Raw genomic sequence first — 22,385 nt, 5'->3', positions numbered from 1 at the left:
CGCAGCCTCCTCTGCATGATGGGGTGCAGCCTCCTCTGCATGATGGGGTGCTGCCTCTACTGGATGGGACGCAGCCTCCTTTGCATGATGGGGTGCCGCCTCTACTGGATGGGGCGCAGCCTCTTTTGCATGATGGGGTGCCGCCTCTACTGGATGGAGCGCAGCCTCTGCATGATGGGGTGCTGCCTCTACTGGAATTGGCACAGCCTCCTCTGCATGATGGGGTGCCGCCTCTACTGGATGGGGCGCAGCCTCCTCTGCATGATGATGGGGTGCAGCCGCCTCTACTGGATGGGGTGCAGCCTCCTCTGCATGATGATGGGGTGCAGCCGCCTCTACTGGATGGGGTGCAGCCTCCTCTGCATGATGATGGGGTGCAGCCGCCTCTACTGGATGGGGCGCAGCCTCCTCTGCATGATGGGGTGCCGCCTCTACTGGATGGGGCGCAGCCTCCTCTGCATGATGGGGTGCTGCTTCTACTGGAATTGGCACAGCCTCCTCTGCATGATGGGGTGCCGCCTCTACTGGATGGGGCGCAGCCTCCTCTGCATGATGGGGTGCCGCCTCTACTGGATGGGGCGCAGCCTCCTCTGCATGATGATGGGGTGCAGCCGCCTCTACTGGATGGGGCACAGCCTCCTCTGCATGATGATGGGGTGCAGCCGCCTCTACTGGATGGGGCGCAGCCTCCTCTGCATGATGATGGGGTGCAGCCGCCTCTACTGGATGGGGCGCAGCCTCCTCTGCATGATGATGGGGTGCAGCCGCCTCTACTGGATGGGGCGCAGCCTCCTCTGCATGATGATGGGGTGCCGCCTCTACTGGATGGGGCGCAGCCTCCTCTGCATGATGATGGGGTGCCGCCTCTACTGGATGGGGCGCAGCCTCCTCTGCATGATGATGGGGTGCCGCCTCTACTGGATGGGGCGCAGCCTCCTCTGCATGATGATGGGGTGCCGCCTCTACTGGATGGGGCGCAGCCTCCTCTGCATGATGGGGTGCCGCCTCTACTGGATGGGGCGCAGCCTCCTCTGCATGATGGGGTGCCGCCTCTACTGGATGGGGCGCAGCCTCCTCTGCATGATGATGGGGTGCAGCCGCCTCTACTGGATGGGGCGCAGCCTCCTCTGCATGATGATGGGGTGCAGCCGCCTCTACTGGATGGAGCGCAGCCTCCTCTGCATGATGATGGGGTGCAGCCGCCTCTACTGGATGGGGTGCCGCCTCTACTGGATGGGGTGCAGCCTCCTCTGCATGATGGGGTGCCGCCTCTACTGGATGGGGCGCAGCCTCCTGTGCATGATGGGGTGCCGCCTCTACTGGATGGGGCGCAGCCTCCTCTGCATGATGGGGTGCCGCCTCTACTGGATGGGGCGCAGCCTCCTCTGCATGATGATGGGGTGCAGCCGCCTCTACTGGATGGGGCGCAGCCTCCTCTGCATGATGATGGGGTGCAGCCGCCTCTACTGGATGGAGCGCAGCCTCCTCTGCATGATGATGGGGTGCAGCCGCCTCTACTGGATGGGGTGCCGCCTCTACTGGATGGGGTGCAGCCTCCTCTGCATGATGGGGTGCCGCCTCTACTGGATGGGGCGCAGACTCCTCTGCATGATGATGGGGTGCAGCCGCCTCTACTGGATGAGGTGCAGCCTCCTCTGCATGATGATGGAGTGCCGCCGCCTCTACTGGATGGGGCGCAGCCTCCTCTGCATGATGATGGGGTGCAGCCGCCTCTACTGGATGGGGCGCAGCCTCCTCTGCATGATGATGGGGTGCAGCCGCCTCTACTGGATGGGGTGCCGCCTCTACTGGATGGGGCGCAGCCTCCTCTGCATGATGATGGGGTGCAGCCGCCTCTACTGGATGGGGTGCAGCCTCCTCTGCATGATGATGGGGTGCAGCCGCCTCTACTGGATGAGGTGCAGCCTGTGTCGGACAGGGCACAGCTCTTGGTCACATGACCTTGTTATAGGCCCCTCCTCCTTACAGAGGCTCCCCCCTCATCTTTTACTCATTCCTTGTCTTATACACAGCAGCCAAGATAATTAAGCAGAGCTGCAGTATAAAGCATGGAGGAGGCAGAGCAGCAGCCTGCGCTTGTAATAAGACAGGAGATGGATTTCAGACTGCAGCCGACAATCTCTAGGATCATAACAGTGTGCTAGAGCACAGCTGCAGTGTAAATCATGGGGGTTGGTCTGCTTGTCATGTGCCTTTGCTATCCTGCAGATGTGACTTGTGTTTCTCCGCAGATCCCTGTGACTCGGGGCCATGTAAGAACGGAGGCAGCTGCATCCCCGACGAGGCTGACCGGTATCACTGCGCGTGCCCTGCCGGATTCACCGGTGACGCCGAGTGCGGTACGTGCAGCCTCCTCCTATTCTGTTCCTCCTGCCTCCATTATTTAGTGGTCTTTCCTGTTGTTGGGATCACCGCTTGCTGTCACTGACTAGGTCCATGTAGGGATACAGTCACTTTTCCATGTTTCCGGTTTGCTGTGTCGGTCCTTACTGCAGCTCTTGCGTTCTGTTCTTCTTGCAGCTCCTGACTTGAGCCTGGAGTGTAGCGTCGACCTCCTCTTCCTCCTGGACGGCTCGTCCTCCTCCTCCGTGGAGACCTTCATGCAACACAAATCCTTTGTGAAGCGCTTCCTCCAGGCCGCTCTGCCCGATGACGCCCCGGTCAACGTGGGGGTCGCCCAGTACAGTGATCAAGTGCAGATGGTGGTGAAGATCGGCGAGTACGAGAACACGGGGCAGCTGCTCCGATACCTGGACGCCATGAGGTTTGCGGGCGGCGGCGTCTACACGGGGAAGGCCCTGAGATTCGTCACCCAGCACGGATTCAAGAGCGCCCCGACCTTCTCCGACGTCCGCGATGACCTCCCGCGCGTCGTCGTCTTACTGACCGGATCTACCTCCCTGGACCCCGTGCAGGAGCCGGCGCAGTATGCCCGAGACCACGAGGTCTTCATCATCGGGGTGACAGGCGACGCCACAAAAGACGAGATGACGGAGATCGTAGGGGACCCCCAAAATGTGATCGTGTACTCCAACCCTCAGCAGCTCTTCACCCAGCTGCCCCAGCTCCAGAGGAGGATCTGCAGCATCGACGTCCAAGGTCAGGGGTCCAGGGAGCAGACTCTGACCAGGGGAGGGTTAATTCATGTCGTGCTGATCTGGAGCTTGTACCCCAGAGCTGCAATCTTCATTCTGCTCCTGTGTCCCTTATACTGCAGTCGCTCTTCTGCCGTTACATCACATCTTATCACATAAAAAGCGAGATTTCCAGCTCCGTCACAGACGTCACTCACATTCAGAGCTGTAATCATAATTCTGCCTCTTGCCCTTGGAATAAGACTGCAGTTTATCTATGTGCCGAAGTGCACTGCTTTCTGGGACCAAGAAGTCAGCTGAATTCTGAATGCAGCTCTGGATGTGTGTGGAGTATAAATCCTAATGTACAGTGGTGTGAAAAAGTGTTCTCCCCCTTCCTGATTTCTTATTCTTTTGCATGTTTGTCACTTAAATGTTTCAGATCACAAAACAAATTTAAATATTAGACAAAGATAACAGAAGTAACCACAAAATGCAGTTTTTAAAGGAAGGTCTTTATTATTAAGGGAAAAAAGAAATCCAAACCTACAGGGCCCTGTGTGAACAAATGATTGCCCTCCTCCCCTTAAAACATAAATTAGCTGTGGTTTATCACATCTTTGGGAAGCTGAGTACAATTTCCCCAGCCACACATAGGCCTGATCACTGCCACACCTGTTCTCAATCAAGAAATCACTTATACAGGACCAGCCTGACAAAGTGAAGTAGACCAAACTATCCTCAAAAGCTAGACATCATGCTGCGATCCAAAAAAATTCAGGAACAAATATGAAACAAAGTAATTGAGATCTATCAGTCTGGAAAAGGTTATAAAGCTATTTCTAAAGCTTTGGGACTCCAGCAAACCACAGTGAGAGACATTATCCACAAATGGCAAAAATATGGAACAGTGGTGAACCTTCCCACGAGTGGCCGGCCGACCAAAATTGCCTCAAGAGGGCAGCGATGACTCATCCAAGAGGTCACAGCAACATCCAAAGAACTGCAGGCCTCACTTGCCTCAGTTACGGTCAGTGTTCATGATTCCACCATAAGAAAGAGACTGGGCAAAAATGGCATACATGGCAGAGTTCCAAGATGATAACCACTGCTGAGCTAAAAGAACATAAAGGCTCGTCTCAGTTTTGCCAGACAACATCTTGATGATCGCCAAGACTCTTGGGAGAATACTCTGTGGACTGGCAAGACAAAAGTTGAGCTTTTTGGAAGGTGTATGTCCCATTACATCTGGCGTAGAAGTAACACAGCATTTCAGAAAAGGGACATCATACCAACAGTAAACTATGGTGGTGGTAGTGTGATGGTCTGGGGCTGTTTTACTGCCTGGAAGGCTTGCTGTGGTAAATGGAACCATGAATTCTGCTGTCTACCAAAAAATCCTGAAGGAGAATGTCCGGCCATCTGTTCGTGACCTCAAGCTGAAGCGCACTTGGGTTATGCAGCAGGACAATGATCCAAAACACACCAGCAAGTCTAACTCTGAATGAAGACTTTGTAGTCGCCTAGTCAGAGTCCTGACCTTAATCTGATTGAGATGCTGTGGCTGGAACTTAAAAAGGTGGTTCAGGCTCGGAAACCCTCCAATGTGGCGGAATTACAACAATTTTGCAAAGATGAGCGGCCAAAATTCCTCCAGAGCGTTGTAAAGTCTCATTGCCAGTTATCACAAACGCTGGATTGCAGTTGTTGTTACTAAGGGCCCAACCAGTTATTAGGTTTAGGGGGCAATCATTATCACACAGGGCCCTGTAGGTTTGGATTTCTTTTCCCCTTAATAATAGAGACCTTCATTTAAAAACTGCATTTCGCATTACTTTGTGTTATCTTTGTCTAATGTTTACATTTGTTTTGTGATCTGAAACATTTAAGTGACAAACATGCAAAAGAATAAGAAATCAGGAAGGGGGAGAACACTTTTCACACCACTGTAATTCAGGATCAGAACATAATTGTGGTTGTAGTCATCATTGTGCTGTCCCGCAGGGTGTCAGGCGCAGCCCCTGGACCTGGTCTTCGTGGTGGACGCCTCCTCCAGCGTGGGGCCGGAGAACTTCTCCTGGATCTTGAACTTCCTGACGATGGCGTCACTGCAGTTTGACATTAATCGCGATGTCACACAGGTGGCCTTGGTCACGTACGGCGCTCAGCCGGTCACCGCCTTCGGTCTGGACGTCCACGAGACGAGCTCCAGCCTCCTCAATGCCATTAATCAGGTGCAGTACCAAGGAGGCCCACCGTCCACCGGGGGCGCTCTCCTCCATGTCTACAACGAGGTGATGACCGTCCAGAAGGGGGCACGTCCGGGGGTGAAGAAGGCGGTGGTACTGGTCACTGACGGCCGAGGATCAGAGGACGCCGCCGTCCCCGCCCAGAGACTACGGGATGTCGGGATCTCCGTCCTCGTCATCGGGATTGGAAGAATCCACAGAAACTTACTGCTGCGCATCGCAGGGTCCGACCGCTTCCTCACCCACATCCCGGCCTACGACGCCCTCAGCGAGTACCAAGACGCCATTGTCCAGAGGGTCTGCGAGGGTGAGAGCGCTGGTGCACCACCGATAGTGGGGGAGTCCGAGGGGAGCCTGGTAGTAAAGGGGCTCTGTCAGCTTGGAGTGACTGTTCACACCAAGCACAGGATGACTGTTCAGACCAAGCACAGGTGCTCGGGGTATCACAGTGGCCAATCATTTATATCCACCGCCCACCTGTTTGTTTCCCTCTTTCTCCGCCCCCTATTCTTTGATTGACAGCTCAGGCGTCATAGAATCATAGAAGGGCGGAGACGGATGAAAACCAAGCAGGAGGGAAGGTGCAGATAGCACAGGGGTGGGCAATTAATTTTCTCGAGGGGCCACATGAGAGACCAGGGCTGTTGTGGAGGCCGAATCAATAGGCTGAAATTAATTCTGCTCAATATAAAAAATAATTACAAAAATGAATACTAATTGTATCACTTAATATTGAGCAGAATTAAGTATGCAGACATCCCCCTATATAATGTAAGAGCCCCTACATAGCCTCTCTATATACAGTACAAGCCCTCCACAGCCCCTATATACAATGAGCCCAACATAGCCTCCTATATACAGTATGAGCCCCCACATAGCGCCTCTATATGCATTATGAGACCCCACATACTCTCTATATACAGTACAAGCCCTCACAGCTCCCTATATACAGTATGAGACCCCACATAGCATCTCTATATACAGTATGAGACCCCACATATCCTCCTATATTCAGTATGAGCCCCACAAAGCCTCTCCATATACAGTATGAGCCCCCACATAGCCTTCTATATACAGCGTGAGCCCCGCATAGCCTCTGTGTATACAGCATGGGCCCCGCATAGCCTCCGTGTATAGAGCGCAAGCCCCGCATAGCCTCCGTGTATAGAGCGCGAGCCCCGCATAGCCTCCGTGTATAGAGCGCAAGCCCCGCATAGCCTCTGTGTATAGAGCGCGAGCCCCGCATAGCCTCCGTGTATAGAGCGCCAGCCCCGCATAGCCTCCGTGTATAGAGCGCCAGCCCCGCATAGCCTCCGTGTATAGAGCGCCAGCCCTGCATAGCCTCCGTGTATAGAGCGCCAGCCCCGCATAGCCTCCGTATATAGAGCGCCAGCCCCGCATAGCCTCCGTGTATAGAGCGCCAGCCCCGCATAGCCTCCGTGTATAGAGCGCCAGCCCCGCATAGCCTCCGTGTATAGAGCGCCAGCCCCGCATAGCCTCCGTGTATAGAGCGCCAGCCCCGCATAGCCTCCGTATATAGAGCGCCAGCCCCGCATAGCCTCCGTGTATAGAGCGCCAGCCCCGCATAGCCTCTGTGTATACAGCATGGGCCCCGCATAGCCTCCGTGTATAGAGCGTGAGCCCCGCGTAGCCTCCGTGTATAGAGCGCGAGCCCCGCGTAGCGTCCGTGTATAGAGCGCGAGCCCCGCGTAGCCTCCGTGTATAGAGCGCGAGCCCCGCATAGCCTCCGTGTATAGAGCGCGAGCCCCGCGTAGCCTCCGTGTATAGAGCGCGAGCCCCGCGTAGCCTCCGTGTATAGAGCGCGAGCCCCGCGTAGCCTCCGTGTATAGAGCGCGAGCCCCGCGTAGCCTCCGTGTATAGAGCGCGAGCCCCGCATAGCCTCCGTGTATAGAGCGCGAGCCCCGCATAGCCTCCGTGTATAGAGCGCGAGCCCCGCATAGCCTCCGTGTATAGAGCGCGAGCCCCGCATAGCCTCCGTGTATAGAGCGCGAGCCCCGCATAGCCTCCGTGTATAGAGCGCGAGCCCCGCATAGCCTCCGTGTATAGAGCGCGAGCCCCGCATAGCCTCCGTGTATAGAGCGCGAGCCCCGCATAGCCTCCGTGTATAGAGCGCGAGCCCCGCATAGCCTCCGTGTATAGAGCGCGAGCCCCGCATAGCCTCCGTGTATAGCGTGTGAGCCCCGCGTAGCCTCCGTGTATAGAGCGCGAGCCCCGCATAGCCTCCGTGTATAGCGTGTGAGCCCCGCATAGCCTCCGTGTATAGCATGTGAGCCCCGCATAGCCTCCGTGTATAGAGCGCGAGCCCCGCATAGCCTCCGTGTATAGCGTGTGAGCCCCGCATAGCCTCCGTGTATAGAGAGTGAGCCCCGCATAGCCTCCATGTATAGAGCGCGAGCCCCGCGTAGCCTCCGTGTATAGAGCGTGAGCCCCGCATAGTCTCCGTGTATAGCGTGTGAGCCCCGCATAGCCTCCGTGTATAGAGCGCGAGCCCCGCGTAGCCTCCGTGTATAGAGCGCGAGCCCCGCGTAGCCTCCGTGTATAGAGCGCGAGCCCCGCGTAGCCTCCGTGTATAGAGCGCGAGCCCCGCATAGCCTCCGTGTATAGAGCGCGAGCCCCGCATAGCCTCCGTGTATAGAGCGCGAGCCCCGCATAGCCTCCGTGTATAGAGCGCGAGCCCCGCATAGCCTCCGTGTATAGAGCGCGAGCCCCGCATAGCCTCCGTGTATAGAGCGCGAGCCCCGCATAGCCTCCGTGTATAGAGCGCGAGCCCCGCATAGCCTCCGTGTATAGCGTGTGAGCCCCGCATAGCCTCCGTGTATAGCGTGTGAGCCCCGCATAGCCTCCGTGTATAGAGAGTGAGCCCCGCATAGCCTCCATGTATAGAGCGCGAGCCCCGCGTAGCCTCCGTGTATAGAGCGTGAGCCCCGCATAGTCTCCGTGTATAGCGTGTGAGCCCCGCATAGCCTCCGTGTATAGAGAGTGAGCCCCGCATAGCCTCCGTGTATAGAGCGTGAGCCCCGCATAGTCTCCGTGTATAGCGTGTGAGCCCCGCATAGCCTCCGTGTATAGCGTGTGAGCCCCGCATAGCCTCCGTGTATAGAGCGCGAGCCCCACATAGCCTCCGTGTATAGAGCGCGAGCCCCGCATAGCCTCCGTGTATAGAGCGCCAGCCCCGCATAGCCTCCGTGTATAGAGAGTGAGCCCCACATAGCCTCCGTGTATAGAGCGCGAGCCCCACATAGCCTCCGTATATAGAGCGCCAGCCCCGCATAGCCTCTGTGTATAGAGAGTGAGCCCCGCGTAGCCTCCGTGTATAGAGCGCGAGCCCCGCATAGTCTCCTATATACATGCAAATATCCCATACACATGAAAAAACATTACACCACATCCGCTTCAAGAGCGCCCCGACCGCCGACGTCCACGATGACCTCCCGTGCATCGTCCTCCCTGGACCCTGTGCAGGAACTGGCGCAGTATACCTGGAATCACAAGGTCTTCATCATCGGGGTGACAGGCGACGCCACCAAAGACGAGATGACGGAGATCGTAGGGGACCCCCAAAATGTGATCGTGTACTCCAACCCTCAGCAGCTCTTCACCCAGCTGCCCCAGCTCCAGAGGAGGATCTGCAGCATTGATGTGCAAGGTCATTGGCCCGGGGAGCGGACTGGGGCCCGGGTAGGGTCAATTCATGTGGTGCTGATCTGGAGCATGTACCCTAGAGCTGCAATCTTCATTCTGCTCCTGTGTCCCTTATACTGCAGTCGCTCTTCTGCCGTCACATCACGTCTTATCACATACAAAGCGAGATTTCCAGCTCCGTCACAGACGTCACTCACATTCAGAGCTGTAATCACAATTCTGCCTCTTGCCCTTGGAATAAGACTGCAGTTTATCTATGTGCCGAAGTGCACCGCTTTCTGGGACCAAGAAGTCAGCTGAATTCTGAATGCAGCTCTGGATGTGTGTGGAGTATAAATCCTAATGTACAGTGGTGTGAAAAAGTTTTTTGCCGTTTGATGGAAAATGGAGCCGACGGCTGCTCCGCCGGCAATGTATTCACCGCTGTCTGTATCCTGAGGATGTAGATAACTGTGACAGCGGGCATCAGCGGATGGAAGGCGGGTGGGAGTGAACATGGTGAAGTTTACCCAGGACTGATATAAATGATTGGCCGCCATGATGCATCCAGGGGTGGGACTTTCAGCAGTCATTCTGTGCTGATGTGATACTGTCTGCTGAGCCGTGTATCTAATCCACTCCTATGTGATACTGTCTGCTGAGCCGTGTATCTAATCCTCTCCTGTGTGATACTGTCTGCTGAGCCGTGTATCTAATCCTATCCTGTGTGATACTGTCTGCTGAGCTATGTATCTAATCCTATCCTGTGTGATACTGTCTGCTGAGCCGTGTATCTAATCCTATCCTGTGTGATACTGTCTGCTGAACTGTGTATCTAATCCTCTCCTGTGTGATACTGACTGCTGAGCTCCTGTGTATCTAATCCTCTCCTGTGTGATACTGTCTGCTGAGCCGTGTATCTAATCCTCTCCTGTGTGATACTGTCTGCTGAGCCGTGTATCTAATCCTCTCCTGTGTGATACTGACTGCTGAGCTCCTGTGTATCTAATCCTATCCTGTGTGATACTGTCTGCTGAGCTGTGTATCTAATCCTCTCCTGTGTGATACTGTCTGCTGAGCTCCTGTGTATCTAATCCTCTCCTGTGTGATACTGTCTGCTGAGCTGTGTATCTAATCCTCTCCTGTGTGATACTGTCTGCTGAGCCGTGTATCTAATCCTATCCTGTGTGATACTGTCTGCTGAGCTGTGTATCTAATCCTCTCCTGTGTGATACTGTCTGCTGAGCTGTGTATCTAATCCTATCCTGTGTGATACTGCTGAGCCGTGTATCTAATCCTCTCCTGTGATACTGTCTGCTGAGCCGTGTATCTAATCCTATCCTGTGTGATACTGTCTGCTGAGCTGTGTATCTAATCCTATCCTGTGTGATACTGTCTGCTGAGCTGTGTATCTAATCCTCTCCTGTGTGATACTGTCTGCTGAGCTGTGTATCTAATCCTATCCTGTGTGATACTGTCTGCTGAGCTGTGTATCTAATCCTATCCTGTGTGATACGGTCTGCTGAGCTGTGTATCTAATCCTATACTGTGTGATACGGTCTGCTGAGCTGTGTATCTAATCCTATCCTGTGTGATACTCTCTGCTGAGCCGTGTATCTAATCCTATCCTGTGTGATACTGTCTGCTGAGCTGTGTATCTAATCCTATCCTGTGTGATACGGTCTGCTGAGCTGTGTATCTAATCCTATACTGTGTGATACGGTCTGCTGAGCCGTGTATCTAATCCTATCCTGTGTGATACTGTCTGCTGAGCTGTGTATCTAATCCTATCCTGTGTGATACGGTCTGCTGAGCTGTGTATCTAATCCTATACTGTGTGATACGGTCTGCTGAGCTGTGTATCTAATCCTATCCTGTGTGATACTGTCTGCTGAGCCGTGTATCTAATCCTCTCCTGTGTGATACTGTCTGCTGAGCTGTGTATCTAATCCTATCCTGTGTGATACTGCTGAGCCGTGTATCTAATCCTATCCTGTGTGATACTGTCTGCTGAGCTGTGTATCTAATCCTCTCCTGTGTGATACTGTCTGCTGAGCCGTGTATCTAATCCTATCCTGTGTGATACTGTCTGCTGAGCTGTGTATCTAATCCTCTCCTGTGTGATACTGTCTGCTGAGCTGTGTATCTAATCCTCTCCTGTGTGATACTGTCTGCTGAGCCGTGTATCTAATCCTATCCTGTGTGATACTGTCTGCTGAGCCGTGTATCTAATCCTCTCCTGTGTGATACTGTCTGCTGAGCTGTGTATCTAATCCTCTCCTGTGTGATACTGTCTGCTGAGCTGTGTATCTAATCCTATCCTGTGTGATACTGTCTGCTGATCTGTGTATCTAATCCTATCCTGTGTGATACTGCTGAGCCGTGTATCTAATCCTATCCTGTGTGATACTGTCTGCTGAGCTGTGTATCTAATCCTCTCCTGTGTGATACTGTCTGCTGAGCTGTGTATCTAATCCTATCCTGTGTGATACTGTCTGCTGAGCCGTGTATCTAATCCTCTCCTGTGTGATACTGTCTGCTGAGCCGTGTATCTAATCCTATCCTTTGTGATACCATCTTGGAGAGGCTCATGATGTTTTACCATCCGTATATTTGGGGGTCTCTTTAAATTTCGGGGGGGGGTCTCCACATTTTAGGGGCTCTCCTTACATTTGGGAGGTCGCCTCACATTTTAGGGGGGTCTCCTTACACTTTTGGGGGTCTGCTCACATTTTAGGGGGGTCTCCTTACACTTTGGGGGGTGTCCTCACATTTCGGGGTTTCTGTTTCCGCCGTTAACCCTTTCCTGCCGGTTGCACTTTGTGTTTTCAGAGGCGAAGAATCAGGTGAATCTGTGTTTGCCGAACCCCTGTATGAACGGCGGGGTCTGCGTCCTGCGTCACGGCAGCTACCGCTGCGAGTGCGACGGCTGGGAGGGGCCGCACTGCGACACGCGTAAGTACCACGGCCTCTGCACCACAGCTGTTGCTCTCTGTTGTCATGTCCTCCCAGTGTATAGGGAGTGATGTCTCCGCGGCCGCTCGTCTGGCTTCTGTCTTGTGAGGATGTTTTCTCGTCTGCAGGAATCCTCCGAGGAGACGGCCATTGGCCGCTGGGATTACAAAGCAAAACCCGGCAGCAGCGACACTCGTCACAGCGCTGGACCGTGCCGGTATCCGGCAGGAAATCCTCGCGGCGCGCGCCATAACCGCAACATACGGAGAGGAGCCACGATCACCGACAACTTGCGGAGCGGAGGCGGCTTTGCAGCAGCTGACAGGTACTGACTCTGAGAACCGCTGTGATACTTCTGAGCGAGCACTAGAGGGCGGCAAATCAAGACCTGATGATACATTGTAACCACGGCGGAATTCCTTAATAATCCAGAAAGTCCGATGATCCGGCACAGAACCGCAGCATAACGCGGAGTCTCACAAGACAAATCCTCTGATGATAAAACAAGTTGCAGGATGTGCGGACATGTTGGTTGTCACCTTTGAGTTTGCTTCTATTTTTTTTAACAGGCTGAGAAAATGCTCATTCACAGGTGACAACCAATATGGCTGCAAAAATGTCTGCCAGGGTCGCTGAATGCGAATCTAACATCCAGAGCTGCATTCAGAATTCTGCTGCGAAATGACAAATAGCAACTCATCATCCACAATGCAATGCAGTACAAGCAATAAACCAGCAAGGGCCGCAGTGAGTGTTAACCCCTGCTGACCGAGAGTCAACAGGAAATCCTCAGAACAGTGACCGCAGCTCTGGAGGTGATGTAATAGCAGAACAGTGAATGAAGCTCTGGAGGATAAGACACGATGTAACAGCAGAATAGTGAATGCAGCTCTGGAGGTGACTGGAGGATAAGACACTATGTAACAGCAGAATAGTGACTGCAGCTCTGGAGGTGGCTGGAGGATAAGACATGATGTAACAGCAGAATAGTGAGTGAAGCTCTGGAGGATAAGACACGATGTAACAGCAGAATAGTCACTGCAGCTCTGGAGGTGACTGGAGGATAAGACATGATTTAACAGCAGAATAGTGACTGCAGCTCTGGAGGATAAGACACAATGTAACAGCAGAATAGTGACTGCAGCTCTGGAGGTGATGTAATAGCAGAATGGTGACCGCAGCTCTGGAGGTGATGTAATAGAATAGTGACTGCAGCTCTGGAGGTGACTGGAGGATAAAACACGATGTAACAACAGAATAGTGAATGCAGCTTTGGAGGATAAGACCTGATTTAAGAGCAGAATAGTGACCGCAGTTCTGGAAGTGATTGGAGGATGAGACCTGATATCCTCCTGTCACCTCCAGAGCTGCAGTCACTATTCTGTCCTCAGTAACCAGATGATGAGGCCAGTCACTGATGTATCATCACCCCCATCCTCCTCCTCGCGGTGCGGACGGTTCTCGGCGCCTGTATATTTATTATTCTGGATGTGACGTTTCTTCTATAAAGACTCAATAATCCAAACACATAACTGTGAAGATCCGACGTCGGCCAGACGTTCTCCGCTGCTACAGGAGTGGCGCGGCTGAGATATATATATATATATATATATATATACTGGGCCGTATGTAGTCGCCATTTTCGCCTCCATATTTATGTGATTAAACTATAATTCCACTTTTACCGTTTCTCAGGGTTTTTTTTAGTTGTTCTGACTGATGTCATGTTACTGTCTCCATTCACATCCGGAGCTGCATTCAAACTTCTACTGATTGCCTTGGAGTTAGCACTACCCCTTCTGGTAATGGGAATGCAGCAGATCGATAGATGCTGCTCTGGCTGTGAGTGGAGTATAATATAGTGCTGGGCTCCTGTCCTGCTCCTCGGCAGAGTAATAAATCTGTCGTTTTAGCTTTATGTTTAATAATCTTAATAAAATACATTTGATAGTGGCCGATCCCTCGCAGTTTGCGGAGCTCGTCGCCGTCCTCGGTCTGAGCACATTGTGGAGGCCGACGCCTTTCACACCTCATCGTACAATGTCCCCGTGTGAATCGCGTTTCGGGTGTTGCACGTCTGTATGGCGATGAGATCGGCATTTCCGGATGTCCCGTGTCACCACTGCTCGCCGGCACTTTCCTCCACCCTCGTCCCTTCACGGTTCTTTCACAGAAGCAGAAAATGAATGAGTGAGTGTTCCCTATGGATGACCGCAAACTCCGCCACTCCGAGAAACGCACGACCGGACGCATGGGTGTACTCATCTATTCAACTGACTCCGGGGTCCTGGAGATCATAGGACCATGCGGAGGTACAGTAAGGGAGGGTCCAGGCGGGGAGGTACAGTAAGGGAGGGTCCAGACGCGGAGGTACTGCGGGAGAGTGTCCAGACGCGGAGGTACTGCGGGGGGAAGGGTCCAGACGTGGAGGTACTGCGGGGGAAGGGTCCAGACGCGGTGGTACTGCGGGAGAGTGTCGTACTGCGGGAGAGTGTCCAGACGCGGAGGTATTGCGGGAGAGTGTCCAGACGAGGAGGTACTGCGGGGGGAAGGGTCCAGACGCGGAGGTACTGCGGGGGGAAGGGTTCAGACGCGGAGGTACTGCAGGGGGAAGGGTCCAGACGTGGAGGTACTGCCGGGGGAAGGGTCCAGACGTGGAGGTACTGCCGGGGGAAGGGTTCAGATGAGGAGTGAAGGTTCCAGATGCGGAGGTACTGCCGGGGGAAGGGTCCAGACGCGGAGGTACTGCGGGGGGAAGGGTCCAGATGCGGAGGTACTGTGGGGGGGAAGGGTCCAGACGCGGAGGTACTGCCGGGGGAAAGGTCCAGACGCGGAGGTACTGCCGCGGGAAGGGTTCAGACGTGGAGGTACCTCAGGGGAGGGTCCAGATGCGGAGGTACTGCGGGGGAAGAGTCCAGGCAGGACCTGTGATGCCACCTGCTGGTCAGCCGGGGTACTATCATGTGCAACACAAGAAGGGCTGGTCCCTATAGATGGAGGGTCGGATGTGTCCGGCTCAGAGCCCCATAAATGTAGCACATCAGGCTCTGGACCCCATAGATGTAGGGTCATCGGGTTTGGGCTCCACACTTAATAGAGGTAGGGTCACTGTTGCTGGACTGTTGGCACCGTAGATGTAGGGTCACTGCAGTCATGGTCCAGGCTACATAGATGTAGGGTCACCAGTGTCAGGCTCCGGCTCCCCGGGGAGTAACGTCTTAACCTCTGATAAATAAAGTGTGGTTCAGTCTCGTAGTCCGTGCAGGTCGCCGGCGGCCGCTCTAGCTCGCTCCTTTCTTCTCCCACTCCTGGTAAAAAAAAATAAATAAATAAAACAGAAAATACAAGAATTAGAATAAACTGAAGAAACTCTCAGACGTTGTCGCCTCTTCTTGCAGTGGACACTCTGTGTGGGATCCCCACGAAATTGTAATGACCAGCTGAGCGAAAGCCGACATCTGGGGGCTGATGTTTATAGCCTGGGAAGGGGGTAATACACATGTAGCTTACCAGGCTATTAATATCAGCTCACAGCTGTATATTTAGCCTTAACTTGCTATTAAAATGGTGGACCACAAAAAAAATTACGTAGGCTCCCCCCTATAATTAATAAGCAGCAAAGGCTAGACAGACAGCTGCGGGCTAATAATAATAGGCTAGGAAGGGGCCATGGAAACTGGCCCCCTCCCAGACTCAAAACATCAGCTCTCAGCAGCCCCAGAAATGGCGCATCCATAAGATGTACCAATTCTGGTGCTTAGCCTCCTCTCTTTCCACTTGCCGTGCTGGTTTGGGTTGATGTCAGCTTTGTATTGGCAGCTGACATCAAGCCCAGGGGTTAGTAATGGAGAGGCGTCTATAAGACGACCCCTTTACTAACCCCATAGTCAAATGTAATAAAGGCACAGACAGAGTAAAGTCCTTTAATAGAAATAAAGACTGTGACACCTTTATCCAATGAACTTCGTTCACCTCACTGACGTCAGTGCGAGCACCATGGGAAAGTTCTCACGCTCGTACTGATGTTAGTGAGGTGAACGGAGTTCATTGGCTATGAACTCTGCTCACCTTATTCCCGTCACTGCAAGGACCTAATGCTGCGCTATCACGCGCAGCTCAGTGTCTCCTAGATGCACGGCTGAGACGTCGCATCATGCAACACTTAAGCTTATGGATGCGCCATTTCTGGGGCGGCTGTGAGCTGATGTTTTTAGTCTGAGAGGGGGCCAATATCCATGGCCCCTTACTAGCCTATTAATATCAGCCCATAGCTGTCTGCCTAGCCTTTGCTTCTTATTAATTATAGGAGGGACCCCACGTCACTTTTTTGGGGGGGTCCCCCATTTTAATAACCAGTAAAGGCTAAGCATACAGCTGTGAGCTGATATTAATAGCCTGGCAAGCTCCATGTTTATTACCCCCTTCCCAGGCTATAAACCAACCCCCAGCTGTCTGCTTTTCCTCAGCTGGTTACTAACATTTTGAGGGATCCCACGCCATTTTTTTCTTTAATTTTTTGAATTATTAGCTAAATACATGTACAGTAAGCTACACAAGCAAAGCACAGATTATATATGTCACTGACATCGTTCTATCTATATATCCTATTCTAACTTGTCACACTGTGAATTTACTGTACTCGGCTGATGAAGTGTCGGGTTTTCTATGAGACGGGTGCGTAAAAATTGGACGACACATGGTCCGTGTGCCGTCCGATTTTTTTTCTCGCACCCAATGACTTGCATTGGCGAGTCTCGTCCCATATACGCGGGCACTTGCAGCACGCTGAGATTTTTTCCTCAGTCCAATGTCATCTAAGGAAAAATCGCAGATGAGCAGCGGATCATTGAATAACTTTTTTTTTTCTCGCATTGCACTCGCTGATTTTATACGCAAGTGGGAGCGTTGCCTTATACGTTATTACACATGGTGTCAGTGATGGGACATCGGTTAGTAATGTTGCGCTGCCATCATCACGGGTAATGGGCTGGCAGGGTGGGATCTCTGCAAAGTGGCCAATTTTATGTCGCCGCCTTAGGCCTGGGCTCCGCTGTGACTCTTCGCACTTTTCCTGTGTTCAGTGCTGCATTTAGTTGCAGGTGCGTCGAGGTACGGTTACTCCGGACAGAGGCAGCAGCTCGAGAGTTAAGCCATGTTCACACGGTCAGTATTTCACATCCGTATTTTTAGACAAAACCAGGAGTGGGTGATAAATACAGAAGTGGTGACGTGTTTCTATTAGACTTTTCCTCTGATTGTTCCACTCCTGGTTTTTGGCTTACTAATACTAAATGTGAAATACTGAATGTGTGAACGTGGTCTTAAAGTGAGAAACTCGCAGTGGAGTCCAGGCCTCAGGGTGGGAGGGAATGAGTTAAGTGAGGGGAATCCCTATCTGCTCATAGGGATAATAATAATAATAATTTTTATTTTTATAGCGCCAACATATTCCGCAGCACTTTACAATTTTAGGGGGGACTTATACAGAATAAGCATATCTCATAACGAAAGGAGTGAGGGTCCGGCTGCTCGGAAGCTTACAGCCTATGAGGAAATGGGGGAGACACAAAAGGTAGAATGAACATATATTGTATAATGCAGCCTTAATATACTAAATAGGATAAATAATAATACATGGACTGGTCGCCAGCCAGTATGTGTACAGTCCTGACCGAGGCTATTATGTGCATGGTTGGTATGAACCTGAAATTGAAGAAGATTTTAATATGGGGGAAAACTGGGACGGACCACTGGGACGGACAGATAGTGTGTGGAGGCGATACGCCAGTCTAAAGAAATGGATTTTTAGGGTCCGCTTGAAACTGTGGGTATTGGGAATTAATCAAACTGTTCTGGGTAGTGCATTCAAAAGAATTGGCGCAGCACGCGAGAAATCTTGGAGACAGGAGTGGGAAGTTCGGATTATGGAGGATTTTAGTTTTAAGTCACTGGCAGAACGGAGGGCACGTGTAGGGTGGTAGACTGAGACAAGGGAGGAGATGTAGGGGGGTACTGAAGCATGGAGCGCTTTGTGGGTAAGCGTGATAAGTTTAAATTGAACTCTATATTGGATGGGTAACCAATGCAATGACTGGCACAGGGAAGAGGCTTCGGTGTAGCGGTTGGCGAGGAATATGATCCTGGCTGCTGCGTTAAGGACGGATTGGAGAGGGGAGAGTTTAGTAAGAGGGAGACCGATTAGTAGAGAGTTGCAGCAGTCCAGACGGGAATGAATAAGAGCGACAGTAAGAGTTTTTGCCGAGTCAAAGGTGAGAAAAGTCCTGATTCTTGAGATGTTTTTGAGGTGTAGATGATATGAACGAGCGAGTGATTTGATGTGAGAAGTGAAGGAAAGATCTGAATCAAAAATGACCCCAAGACAGCGGGCTTGTAGCTGGGGAGTAATGGTTGAGCCACAAACGGAGATGGCGATATCGGGCACAGGTAGGTTAGTGGAGGGAGGGAAGACGAGGAGTTCAGTTTTTGACAGATTCAGTTTTAGGTAGAGGGAGGACATAATCTTAGACACAGCAGACAGACAATCACTGGTCTTTTGTAGTAATGCAGGGGTGATGTCCGGAGCAGAGGTGTATAATTGGGTGTCATCAGCATAGAGATGGTACTGAAAACCGAATCTGCTGATTGTTTGTCCAATAGGGGTGGTGTATAAGGAGAAAAGAAGGGGGCCTAGGACTGATCCTTGAGGAACCCCGACAGTAAGAGGAAGTAGGGAGGAGGAGGAGCCGGCAAAAGACACAGAGAAGGAGCGGTCAGAGAGGTAGGAGGAGAACCAGGAGAGAACAGTGTCCTTGAGGCCGATAGTGCGGAGCATAGTGAGGAGGAGCTGGTGATCCACAGTGTCGAATGCTGCAGAGAGATCCAGGAGATCAGCAGGGAGCAGGGACCATTAGATTTAGCTGTTAGTAGATCATTAGAGACTTTAGTGAGGGCAGTTTCAGTAGAATGTAAAGAGCGGAAACCAGATTGTAAAGGGTCAAGAAGAGAGTATGCTGTGAGATAGTGGAAGAGACGGGAGTGGACCAGGCGTTCCAGGAGTTTAGAGATAAAGGGAAGATTGGAAACAGGTCTGTAGTTGGCCGTGCAGTTCTGGTCAAGGGATGGCTTTTTAAGTAATGGATGTATGCTGGCGTGTTTAAAAGAAGAGGGAAATATACCAGATAAGAGGGAGAGGTTGAAAATTTTAGTTAGGTGAGTAGTGACAGCTGGAGAAAGGGACTGAAGGAGATGTGAGGGAATAGGGTCACTGGTGCAGGTAGTAGGGCGAGAAGATGCAAGGAGCCTGGTCACTTCTTCTTCCGTGACTGTTTCAAAGTCAGAAAGTGAGCAAGATACAATGTGGCGGGGGAGAGCATGCATAGCGTTTGGGGATTGGGAGAAAATTTCCTTTCGGATATGGTCAATTTTTTCTTTGAAATAATTGGCCAGATCGTCAGCGCTGAGGTCGGTGATCGGGGCCTGTGCTGTTTGATTGAGGAGAGAATGAAACGTGTCAAAGAGTCGTTTAGGGTTATTGGAAAGTGAGATGATGAGGTTGTTAAAGTAGGTTTGTTTGGGGAGGTGAAGCGCAGAGTTATAGGTTTTCAGCATAAATTTATAATGGAGGAAATCTTCGGGCAGATTAGATTTTCTCCACAGCCGTTCAGCGCACCTGGAACACCGCTGGAGAAGACGTGTTTGAGGCGTGTGCCAGGGTTGTCGCCGTCTATGCCGAATTGTTCTTTGTGTAGGAGGTGCGGCTTCATCCAGGGCGCATAGCATTATTTCGTTATAATGCTTCAATGCAGAGTCGGGACATGAGAGGGAGGAGATTGGGGCCAATGATGATTTCAACCTTTTTATAAATTTCTGGGTGTTAATGGCGCGTAAATTTCTATAAGTGTGGACGGTGGGAGTGTCTTGAGTAGAGTCACAGTTCTTGACAGAGAATGAAAGAAGATTATGGTCAGACAGTGGAAGGGGAGAGTTAGTAAAGTCATGTACTGAGCAAAGCCGGGAGAAGATCAGGTCCAATGTGTTCCCGTCCTCATGTGTAGGAGAATTAGCAGCTGTGAAAGGCCGAAGGAGGAGGTTAGTGATAAAAGGTGAGCGGCAGATGGGGAAAGAGGATCGCCAATTGGGATGTTAAAATCTCCCATGATTATCGTGGGGATGTCGCAGGATAGAAAATTTGGAAGCCAGGCAGCAAAGTGATCCAGGAACTGACGGGAGGGACCTGGAGGGCGATAGACAACGGCCACTCACAGGGAGAAGGGCCGGAAGAGTCTGACTGTGCGGGCCTCAAAAGAAGGGAAGATAAGGGAGGGTACTGGGGGGATAACCTGGAAGGTACATTTTGTTGAAAGAAGCAGACCAAGACCTCCCCCTGATCTATTGTCAGGTCTCGGAGTATGAGAGAAGTGTAGGCCACCATAGGAGAGAGCTGCAGCGGCGGTGGTGTCCGACTGCTGGATCCAGGTGTCAGTGAGAGCCAGAAGGTTGAGGGAATTAGAGAGGAAAAAGTCATGGATGTAAGAGAGTTTATTACATGCGGAGCGCGCATTCCAAAGGGCACAGTTGAATGAGACAGAAGATATGCAGGGAATATTAATAAGATTAGCAGGGTTTCTGAATGTAACAGGGAAAGTTTAAGTGTTATTATTACTGGAGGGTCCTGGATTAGGAGAAATATCACCTGCGACTAAGAGAAGGAAGATACAGAGAGTGAGCAGATGGTTGAGTGATTTGTGAGACCGTTTCCTGTGTTGTATGGTGGGAATGAATGGATCTACGTGGTATTACACTGTGAAGAGAGCATGAGAGCTGTACATAGGAGAAGAGAGGAGAGAGGGGTTAATATGGATGAAGTGTGCCGAATTTGTGGGAGAACGGTGAATGTGGATGATTGTAGCAGCCAGAATATAAATGGCACAGATACAAATGGTGAATACTGTTTGCAAAACAGATGACCTGGAAGCAAGTTTGTTTAATTGTCTTGCACGTCTCCTGCCGTGTCCAACTGCCATGTCTAACTGTGGAGGCACTTTGATAAACTATGGCACTTCGATAAAGTATGCATAAATGCTATATGCATGAATGCTCCCGCATAAATGCTGCCCCTTGACTATGTCTCAATATATAGGGAAGTATCTGCTTAGATCTAGATCTGGTAGCGGAGGTACATTAGGGAGTTGCCGGACATGCGCTTCCCTCCCTTCTGAGCAGGTGGCCATTACCTTGGCTTTCTGCAGGACGGTGCCTTTTGCGGTGGTCATGATGGACAGGGGCCGGCTCTTCAGTGCCATCGCGGCATTCACCGGTGAGGCGTCCAGGACGTGCGTCGGGCTGCTGCTCTTCACCTGAATATGGGATAAGAAGGAGGAAACCGTCACGGAGGCGTCAGACGGAGCCCGGGTCAGCGGTGCTGCAGCCGCTCTTTATACCGCTGCTCGTTCTGCCCAGAATCTATACGGAATTTATCAACCGTTCATACTTTCACGCCTTGTCACCGTCATCTCTGGCACTGCACTTTTCCCACCACCACTCACCAGTCATGGCTCTGGCTGCCGCCGTCCCTGCCCCGGCTTCACCCTTCTTTTACAAGGAGCGAAAGCGGCAAATAATTTCAGCATTTTGTGCATTAGATCTGTGCTTGCCTGCAGTGAATGGTGCGGTTTAGCGGCTGCTAATCTCGCCCAGTCCTGCGCTCACAGTGGCGCAGAGCTGTCTGCGGTGGTAACGAGCTGCACTCCAGTGTGAGCAGGACCGGGCCAGGACCATAGCAGGACGGGAGCAGGAACGGTCGCGGTGTGCAAACCACACTGTCACCGTGCAATGACAGCAGAGATCCTGAAAGTGCTGAAGAATTAATCTGCCGTCGCATCGTCTTATCCCCGCACTGCAATCGCACGTACGCTGCAGGGGCTGTCCAGGTGGGCCGGCTCCACTGCCGTCCCCAGGGTCACCGGACCCTTCTCCGCCTTCCGCAGGTTCTCCTTCACGTCCACGATCTGCAGCTCCAGGTCCACCCGCTGGTTCTCCCGCAGTTTGCACTCCTCGTCCTTACTCTTCAGCTTTTCCTCCAGGACGGGAAGACGACTCTTATCTGAAAACAGAAAAGAGCAGAAGCTCAACCAACGAGGAGTCCGACGCGACAGCTGTTCTCTGTTATCAGCCATCTCACGTTCTGTATGTGTACCGCCGTGTCATCCCAGTATACGGATGCGTGCGTCGCCGTGTCATCCCAGTATACGGGTGCGTGCGTCGCCGTGTCATCCCAGTATACGGATGCGTGTGTCGCCGTGTCATCCCAGTATGCGGGTGCGTGCGTCACCGTGTCATCCCAGTATACAGGTGCGTGCGTAGCCGTGTCATCCCAGTATACGGGTGCATGCATCGCCGTGTCATCCCAGTATACGGGTGCGTGCGTCGCCGTGTCATCCCAGTA

General features: G+C 52.1%; 2 protein-coding genes across 2 annotated transcripts in view; one reads left to right on the top strand and one right to left on the bottom strand.

Annotated features, from left to right (window-relative positions):
• VWA2 (von Willebrand factor A domain containing 2) overlaps positions 1 to 13,623 on the top strand; it is a 54,541-nt gene extending 40,918 nt beyond the window's left edge. The window contains exons 10-14 of the mRNA XM_073684657.1: positions 2,253 to 2,360; positions 2,542 to 3,120; positions 5,100 to 5,651; positions 11,819 to 11,941; positions 12,070 to 13,623. Coding sequence (XP_073540758.1) covers positions 2,253 to 2,360; positions 2,542 to 3,120; positions 5,100 to 5,651; positions 11,819 to 11,941; positions 12,070 to 12,194 — 1,487 coding nt within the window. The 3' untranslated portion in view covers positions 12,195 to 13,623. The remainder of the gene's footprint in view (positions 1 to 2,252; positions 2,361 to 2,541; positions 3,121 to 5,099; positions 5,652 to 11,818; positions 11,942 to 12,069) is intronic.
• Positions 13,624 to 13,848: 225 nt separating this feature from the next.
• The window catches only part of AFAP1L2 (actin filament associated protein 1 like 2), a 195,719-nt gene continuing 187,182 nt past the window's right edge, over positions 13,849 to 22,385 (bottom strand). The window contains exons 17-19 of the mRNA XM_073684655.1: positions 21,853 to 22,043; positions 21,175 to 21,297; positions 13,849 to 15,249 (exon numbers count right to left, since the gene is read on the bottom strand). Coding sequence (XP_073540756.1) covers positions 15,223 to 15,249; positions 21,175 to 21,297; positions 21,853 to 22,043 — 341 coding nt within the window. The 3' untranslated portion in view covers positions 13,849 to 15,222. The remainder of the gene's footprint in view (positions 15,250 to 21,174; positions 21,298 to 21,852; positions 22,044 to 22,385) is intronic.

The sequence above is a fragment of the Phyllobates terribilis genome, unplaced genomic scaffold (genome assembly GCF_046119375.1).
Source record: "Phyllobates terribilis strain yellow unplaced genomic scaffold, ASM4611937v1 Scaffold_5__5_contigs__length_657084704, whole genome shotgun sequence".
NCBI lineage: Eukaryota > Metazoa > Chordata > Amphibia > Anura > Dendrobatidae > Phyllobates > Phyllobates terribilis.
This window is presented reverse-complemented; position numbering and strand designations above follow the sequence as displayed.